Below are 9,505 nucleotides of genomic sequence, written 5' to 3'. Positions count from 1 at the left end.
CACTCACACAGATATAAAGACTTCCACACACTTTTGGTCATTCACTCCCGTGCACATCATACACACACACACTCTAACATAAGCATCGCTCTCAAACACACTGGTCCAAAACCACAGTCCTCTCAGGCACTCTCACACTCAGGTCCACCTTGCGAGGGTAGCCATGTTTGTTATGCAAAGCACAGGAAGAGGGAAGAGCCTGTTTCCCACTTTACAACAGCCCTTCACTGACACCTCCACAGGCCCCTAAAGCCCGGACTCCCCCCTGCCAAACTCACACAGCCGGGGCTCCATCCCCCACCTGAGTTCTACTTTGAGGGGACTGTTAGGCAGGCCAGGAGGGGGTAAACTAAGAGAGCCGGGGGGTCAAGCAAAGGGAAACCAGGGATGGCCTCTAGGCTTTGTTACATCCCCAGGACCCATTCAATGTGTGTGTGTGTGTGTGTGTGTGTGTGTGTGTGTGTGTGTGTGTGTGTGCCTGTTGAGGAGGCTTTAACGCACAGCCAATTTGTTACGCTGGACGCCTCACAATAGCACAGGGGGGAGAAAGTGAAGTCATACTTGAGGCAATGCATGGACGCCTGTGGCAAAGGTCACTCCACATCTCCCCGCTACTGTGTCTGAACCCAGAATAAGGGAGAAGAGAAGAGAAGAGAAGAGAAGAGAAGAGAAGAGAAGAGAAGAGAAGAGAAGAGAAGAGAAGAGAAGGGAAGAGAAGAGGAGGGAAAGGACAAGGTCCTGAATGAGGAGGGCAGAGTGGTAGCCTAGTCCATCTCCTGACTTGGCACTTTAAAATGGACTTAGAGAGGAAGTCTCTGAAAGGATGGAAGATAAATGAAAATTTCCTCCTCCGCTAAGCAGCACACACTGGGGGGAGACCCTTTAAACGTTAGCAGATGCCTTTTAAAACATCGAAACAGTGTGTCAACTAACTGGTCTAGGACACATACACTCACACACACTCACACACACACACACACACACACACACACACATACAAACAGTGTAGTTTACATCCTACATAATTATGGTTCCATCCTAAGTTAATGGGAAAATGGAAAATATTTCAATGGAATATTTAAAATTCCTTAACACCCTCTGTTTCACTGGCTGAACAGGAGTCAAAATATAGCCTGCAGAGTTGAAGAAGTTGCCGGTAGTAACAAACTACATTTTTCAAAGCATATGTAGGTGCATAGAACTGGGTGTTTGTGAAATGGCAGTGAATAAATGTGCGAGAACGCTAAACCATCAGCTGGTTCAGCTCAATTTCAAGGTGTAAATCTGAACTTTAAAATGTCTGAAGGGCTAAGACATAACCATAACAAAGTCGCTTTGAAACATAAGTTAAGTAACCCCTGTTATGGAAACCACTACAAAGTGCAGTACACTCATGGTGAGCTGGTCTGTTTATTTTCCTAGGAATAGCTATAACGGTCAGTCACATTCCTTTATTCCCAAATTGGGAGGTCAGAAATTCCCCTCCGATATTCCTGAAAGGAGCAAAGAGGAGAGAAGATAAAAAAAAAAAAAGAGCCAGTCATGGCCCACAAATGACAAACACCTGTTGTCCTGGAGAGCGTTAACACCTCCACGTTTACGGCCTCCACTCTGGCTCACCTTGATCTCAAGAACCTCAGTAAAGAGGAAAAGACCCAGAGAGTCGTTAGCATCCAGGACAAAAAAATCTGAATGAGACAAATAAGGCCGTCGCCTTTTGGCACATACCCACCAACACGGGAACTGAGGCTCCGCTGCTTCTGAAATCACTCCACTAAAATATTAAAATGCCACATTTCACACACAAAAAGACTAGTCCCGAATATGTCTGAGGCATTGTCAGTGAGGCACGTGTCTCACTGAAGCAATTTTATACACAACAGACAATGCCTAGAATTCTCTGAATGTAAATGACATTTTTACTAACAACTATGCAACTACATTTTGTTCTTGATCCAGAGTTTTTTGAGTTGCTATGTGTTAAGGAAGAAGAAGAAGAAGAAGAAGAAGAAGAAGAAGAAGAAGAAGAAGAGGAAGAGGAAGAAGGGGGAGGAGGAGGCGGGGGAGGGAGCAGTAGCTCTAATTAAGTTGATATCTTCTGAAAAATTCTTCACCTGACATCTAACAGACCCGTTCTCGAACCTACAATTTTTTTCACCCCTAATTCAAAGCAACAAGCACACCACAGAATTTTCACCTGAGAGTTAAGTGCTACACCCAGTTCACCGAACCAAACACACTCCCTGAGCCAAGATTCATCACCTGGGGACTAACTCCACCCCTCTCCACCTTTGCCCAAGCTGGACTGACCAGTGTTAACCCACTGTTTCCTTTCCAGATAGACTACATGCAACACCACCCACAGTGAAGAACTGGACAGAATTTTAGTATGCTATCATGTCAGGTCAAAGGGCAGATAAAACTATATTACGAATTATATTGGTGTGCATAGGCAAGAATAACTGTCTGGCAGAACCAATGACTAGGATGTACCTGTCCCTGGGTCTGGACATGGAATGATTTCTATTCAGATGGAAGCCAGATGTTTTAACTGTCTGCATGTAATTGATTAACATCAAAACTTAGCCTCCCTTCCCAGGTGACAGCCATCCTCTGGTTCCCTGTACAGAGCTCATGGGGCTAGAACACAAATAGATAAGTAAATATAAGTTCCTGTACACACAAATATCTAGGGATATTTGAAAAGGGGTGTAAGTGTAACGCTTATTTTAAACGATACTTGCACCTCAATTCAGGTTTTTATGCAATTACTATTAAAATGGTACAACAGATGTAAGAAAACAGTTACTTTATTAACCAGCTATGTGCTAACTAACTGTGAACACAGGTTTTCTGTGAAATACAAATACAGCCGTATCTGATTTTAGAGAAAAATCATCGCTCTATAAGCTTTTCACTCAACGCTTGGACCCTGAAGCGGCCATATTCCAATTATACACGGTCTGATCAACACTCCTCGTGGAGCGAGGGGGAGGGGCGTATGCTAATAACGCAGAGACGCTCACAGTCGGAGAGCGTCCATCTCACAAGCGTGCTAAGACCGCTGGTGCGCTGTGAGGTCAGATTTATCCCGTGACTTCTGATTGATGACCGGTGAGCGGACTGGCTCGTGCAAAACACATCTTCACCTCACACACCATAGGCAGCGCAACAGATGTTAACAGTTACTGTGATTTGCGTAGTTAACTACCTGTCACAATGGTACACGATCCAGATTTGGACGTAAGACTCACAAGGAAGAAAATAGGAGAATTTTATTTTGCTATCACTCATCTAGATGAACAGTAAATAACACGCCACAACTCCACTTGGTGAGGGATGTCAAGAAAAACACGACCATTTTTAAAAGATCAGTTCCATCCAGCCCGAATAACTCTTATATTCAGACATGCAAGAATAAATGAACACAAAAAACATGACATCGACAAAAACGATATTCATATTATTTTTATAAATCTCCTCAGGTACTGTTGTACTGCTCAGGTGCGTCTCTCGTTCCTCGCTACCTGCACTGCAGTGCGCACCGCCATTCCAGCGCCTTACGTTGCAACGTGATGCAGCCCTCCACGACGAGTCCCTTCAAAGCAGGACAAAACAAAAACGATACAAAAAACTGTTTTTTCTTTATCGCATCAAACTAAAAAAAACCTTGCGCAACCCCCTTAAATCAATGTCACCACTTCCCACTTTGTTGATCGGCCATGAGACGCAGCATAAACAAACGGTCAACACCTTCGTGTCAGCACCGTTCAGAAGAGTCTATTTTCATACATCAAATCAAATCTTCACGGCGTTCACGAGGAGCACGTTCTATCCGCTGAAAGGAAGAAAGAGAGAGAAGGAAAGAAAAAAACCCGCTAAACTGACAGCATGCGGGAAACAACTAAAACTCCATATTTTTTCTACCTGAGTAAGTTGTCATGCTGCACCGCACCGAGCAGACGGGTTTTGGTCTTTCGAAAAGACGGATCGTCTTTCGAAAATCGAGTTCTTCAGTGAGTCAGCGAGTTTAACGACTCCGATAGTAGATGCATCCTAAGCTTACGTGGTTTAAATAAATGAAAGCGTCATCCAACCCTCTCATTCAGGTGAACTGGCTATGTTTACAGGTCGGTCTATTGCAGGGGAGGCGAAAGCTTTGCACTGTCTGACTACCTGGCGCGCGCATGTCGTCAAGAAAGAGCACAGGGTTTGTCACTCGGCAACGTCCGTCAGAAATATCATATATGATTTATCACAAATCAAAAGTAAACCATGTAATCTATTCTGGTTATGTAGTTGAGTATGAAGCGTTATCTATCAGCAACCCAGGATGTTCTATCCGCCCGCAGTGCAAAAAAAAAAACCATTCATATAATCATTCAGCAAATTTTACTGCAACAACACAGACGGTTTTACTAAGTATATGAGCTACATTACACAAAAATCCCATCAGCAATTTCATTTATTGTTAGGAAACTAAATTAACTCTTAGTTATGCCGTGGAAAATGTTATCATCCTTGCGACGTCCAAAGTGTCACTTGTCGTGATGATTGACGAAAGATAAACACTCAAAAAGAAATAATTCAAATAAATAAAAATAATAAGCCATGTAAATACTGTGTTTTTTTTCCGAACATGCAAGTAAGCAAAAATGTCATAAGCACATTGAGTTCGGTCCCAGGTGCCGCTCCTTGTACAAGCCCTGCCGTGTGTTGTTATATCAGAATTCCCTGTGCTGCTCAGGATGTATACGCATTCCTTATATAGGCTGCAGCAGTTGTTCCAACACAAGACAGCCCTTCAGATTCCATTCCTTCTCTCTTCAGCGTTACCACCCAATGAGAAATGTGGCAGGCTGCACAAACAGGTTGCTCTTGTAGCCATCGGACGAGTTCAGTCCCGAGAGGGAGTACAAATGCAGACATATCACGGAAAATACTCTTATTTTGCTTCGAAAACTTCTAACTAAGTTTGAACATTATGGCCGTGAAGCATCTCAACAAAATGCAGTGTTATCAATTTTCAATGCAGCAAAACAATAACTCAGCAGCGTGCTACCAAGAGGTTTCATTCATAATCCCACTCATACACAATTACAGAGAAAAGTGTAACGAATTATTGTATTAAAAGTATCTGAGCATAAACAGCTTATCGACAAATTAACACACCTGGACGGTATACGTACGAAATAAATTGTCAAATATTTTCGGTAAATTCAGGGGCATGCTCTTCGGTGTTGCAACAGTGCTCCGCTAGCCCGCTAGCTACCTGCTACCATGCAGATAGCGAAACATTTCTTATAAGTTTATGTACTAACAACACAAACAACACAAAAACACAGCGCACCGTTCTTTTCATCTATTACCCTTGTTTTTCAAAATATTTCGGCAACCATACACTAAAACAAACAGTTTGATTAGGATCCGACTGCAACAAGAACACCAACCAGGTATATTTCGAGGAAAAAAATAAGTTTAAATCTGGTTGAATCTGATGAAGAAAAATAGACAAGAAAGTGAATCTGAATTCTCAAATTTATTTTCAAAGTGTTTTATGGTCCAAAATGTTGTCAAAGCAAAAGAAACACGAATAGAGAAAGGGGAACGGTGAAACAAAAGCGAGACTCCAGTGCACGGGACTGGGTGCGTATAACGGTCCACAGTGCACTGTGCCGCTAGGCGGAGGGAGAGTCGCGAGCCAGGTATAACGGTACACCACATAGGGGCTATAACACAGCGCTTTACTTGCGACTTTCCACTACTTTGACTGACTAAAAACGGGGTTCTAAAAGTCCTCTCTGTGACGGAGAGTCGAAAGTTCAACAAAACCAACTACGGTCCACTCAACCGCTTATCAAGCCGTAAGAACTGAAGTGTTTTACTCACCGTTTGTCCTCCTCGGGTTCGCCTGCTTTCTGCGCTTACACCTGGGGCCATCCGCCATGATCCTTTCGCTGTGTCTAAATGCTGCCGGAGAGTCACCTCCTCTCGCCCCCACACCTCCCCTCCCCTCCCTCCCTTCCACTCCACCTCCCCTCCCTGCACCTGGTTTACGACACTACGCTTTACGACATTACCTTCTGGCTGCTTACACCTCTCTCTCACTCTCAAACCCCTCGACTCAACTCCCGCCCCTCTCACCACGCGCTCCCTGTGGCGCTTCGGCCGCTCTCCGTACGCAATTCTCTCTTCCTCTCTCAAGCGGTTGGCCCACCCCTGTCCTAAAAGTCACACACTTTGACAAACAACCTGTTCATTCTTAAGAGGCCAGTTTAACGTTTAATTGACATTTAGTGAGGGTGGGCGTTAACCTATAGAAAGACAGTAAAATATAAAACTCTTCGGCTAAGTAGAGCTAAAGTATTTATAGCCTAATGTAATAATATCTCATAAAATTGAGGAAACCATCCTGTAAGCTGTTTGGAAAATAAATGGGTAACATTTATTTATTTAATTATTTGTTTGTTTGTTTATTTATTTATTTGTTCGTTTGTTTATTTATTTATTTGCCTTTTTGTTGCATAATGGCGATGGGGGAAGGCGCCACATGCACCTGTTTACTACTAGCGGGACAATCTACAAGCTCCTCCCCCTCACCGTTAGCTGCGGTACGCCGCCCTAATCCACCGCTTCAATATCTAGACCCGCCCACGTTCTAGAGCATAAATTATACAGCACATTGAACAAGCTGTTTAACAATGACAAGGTATGCAAACAAATTTATTTATTTCAGAATTACTTACTGCAGAGTTATCCTAAACTATTAAAATAGGACACACACCCATATCGTATAATAGTGTTTATGTGGTAAAATATTATTTTGCTCTTCAATTGCAGATAGTCAGTTTCTAAAACTCCTGTAAGTTTTGGATATGGATCTGTATTTCCGGGAAATGGAGGGGTGTTTTAATCTTTCATTGGACGCTTTGATATCTCTACATTTTGTAAATTATATATAACTATTTTATTTAATCCCAATTCAAACTGAAACCACACAAGGCAAGTACTTCAAAGTGCTGTCATTCATGAGTCAATTATTTACTTTCATCTCACATGATGGATTCTATCTGTGTCACGTATGGAGTAGTGTTTGTTTTCCTGTATTTAAGCAAACAGTTTCAGTTTTGCAACTTCCGTCCACCTACACTTTTGTCTACTAAGAAGTTCTCATTTCCACAATTAGAAAAGTTCAGTTTTTATTCAATCAGAGATGTGTTTATACAGCGAATATAGGTCAAAATGCTATACAGCGTATGATTCTTGAAAAAACATAGTGAAATCATTCCCAGTGACGTGATTATTAGTGGGACTGTATTTTACTAAATTAATTTAGAGACACCAATTCCTGGAGTTTTGTTGCAGTTTGTTCATCTCTCTCTCTCTCTCTCTCTCTCTCTCTCTCTCAGTGTGTGTGTGTGTGTGTGTCTGTGTAGAAAGTGTATGAATATGCTCTACATGTACATGTTCTACATGTAATTTTCTGTGTACACGTTATGTTTACACCCATATTAATGCTTGTAGACAGTTATGTTAGTTGCCTGTAAGAATGTGTGTGTGTGTGTGTGTGTGTGAAGGGGAGAGTTTAATGTGTGTCAGGGCGCAGGGAGGATCATGGGACCCTCTACTCGATGATTCAATCCTCCACCCAAAGAAAGAGCTCGCTGTTCCCCAGGGAGTGTTTACTCCATCACACCCGGCCAGAGAGAGGAGAGAGAGAGAGAGACAGAGAGAGATAGAGAGATAGCAAGGGAGAAAAGCATGTGTGTGTTTGAAAAGGACATACAGGGAGTTGAGACAGCAAGTGATTGAGGGAGAGAAAATATTACAGAGAAACAGAAATAAAGGAGTGAGGGTTGCCAAAATGCGCAGCATATCCAATAACCCACTCTGGCTTTTAGCTTTAAGCCTTGGTTTACACTCATAACTATGGTCACATGAGGTAAAGGGAGCTCTTTCAAAAATATAAAGACACCAGGGCAAAATATCTAAGAATGTGTTCATATGACACAAACACAACAAGAAGTCTTTTAGTTAACCGCACAGCACAGTGTGGAGATCTGATGTTCTCCATTACAGGCTACAAAGGTTGCAGTAGCTTCAATAGCTGAGCCCAGCTATTCCTGTGCCCAATGCCTAACAGGTTTGTGGTGATGGGTGTGGTGGATTCAGCAGTGGAAGTACAGTCTAGAGAGACCACACTAACAGAGAAAGAGAAAGAACACCCTCACATTTCACATCCATCCAGAGGTGTGATCATACTTGGCAAATGGCAGGGAATTTTCCTCTAAATTACGTTTAGAGACATTCAGCGAAGAAATCCAAAAATGTGTGCAAGATCAAACAATTTGACAATGAGATGATGTCAAGAGAGCTGACACATCACTGTTACGCTGTCACCGCGCCATGTTATGATTGGATACTTCTGTTTGTGACCATTGATGATGTCATTTACATTACAGCAACAAAATAAAACGTAACTGATTCGTTGCGAAAATCATTACCATTTCTCAAAACTAAGCTCACCTGGTCCAACAAAATGCCTGCATTCAAATTACAGTTTCTCTCACCAAGTCACATGGTCATATCCAGCCACAGAAAGACTACAAGTGTCTATAAATATGTAACACTGACAATGCTTCGGGGACCATAGTCCTCTATTGTCTTTCTTCGCAACAGGGAGTCTCTCTTGTCAACATCCCAGCCTGAAGTCAAAATAACTGTATGGCAGAGGCATGTCCTTGCTTCTCGTCTTTCATCACAAAACACAGGCCTCTCTACCTTTAACAAGGACCATTGGCTATGATCAAAATGTCAGATACGTATTCCTTCTGTTAAGGCGATCCGAAGAGCCTAGATCAGTAGATTGGGTTCTCAGTCTTGTTGATTTTATCAAGCCAGTCAATAGTTAATGATTAATATGAAAGCGAGACAAGAGGATGGATTTATCTCGGAAAAAAAAGAGGATGAAATGAACTTCTCATTCAGGACAAATGGGTAACTGTACAGGACCCAGAGGGGCGCTCATGAGGAAAAACCGCTTAAAACATCTCAAGCATCCTTCTTGTTCTCCCTGTTTGACCCATCCTCGCGTGTCCTCTTTCACTCCATCAAGTACGAATGAGCCTGTGTAAGGTGCTTGGCCCTTCATCATTAAACCTGTTTTCATTCTGCCGTTGGCTGCAGACAGTGAATTATTCAACAGGACAAAGTGGTCCGTGGCAGCACAGGGCCCCAGCAGAACGACAGGTAATAATAGCATTAGTGCCTTTAGCATCTCACTAAGAGGCTAAGCACACTGTTTTTCCCTAAACAACATTCCTCCTGTGCATACTCTTCCAAAAGTTGTTTTTCTGGCATAATTCACAAACTAAGCTTTATATTAAATAGCCTGCGTCCTTACTTTACCTGACAGTTAGCTAACCTGTCAGCCCAAACATTTGATTTGGAAGTGTGATAACCAAGCTAGAAAGCAGAACAGTAATTTTACATTTTTGCCAAAGCC

The 9,505-nt window shown here is 42.5% G+C and overlaps 1 protein-coding gene across 2 annotated transcripts in view; it reads right to left on the bottom strand.

Annotated features, from left to right (window-relative positions):
• The window catches only part of zeb1b (zinc finger E-box binding homeobox 1b), a 49,946-nt gene extending 43,983 nt beyond the window's left edge, over positions 1 to 5,963 (bottom strand). The window contains exon 1 of one of the 2 annotated variants that reach the window (XM_030774356.1): positions 5,890 to 5,963. In XM_030774356.1, coding sequence (XP_030630216.1) covers positions 5,890 to 5,947 — 58 coding nt within the window. In that variant the 5' untranslated portion in view covers positions 5,948 to 5,963. Of the gene's footprint in view, positions 1 to 5,885 lie in introns of both variants that reach the window. The other variant, XM_030774357.1, reaches the window with a different exon arrangement.
• Positions 5,964 to 9,505: the final 3,542 nt, after the last annotated feature.

Source organism: Chanos chanos, chromosome 5 (assembly GCF_902362185.1).
Source record: "Chanos chanos chromosome 5, fChaCha1.1, whole genome shotgun sequence".
Lineage (NCBI taxonomy): Eukaryota > Metazoa > Chordata > Actinopteri > Gonorynchiformes > Chanidae > Chanos > Chanos chanos.
The sequence above is the reverse complement of the archived record's forward strand: the minus strand, read 5'-3'. Positions and strand labels throughout refer to the sequence as shown.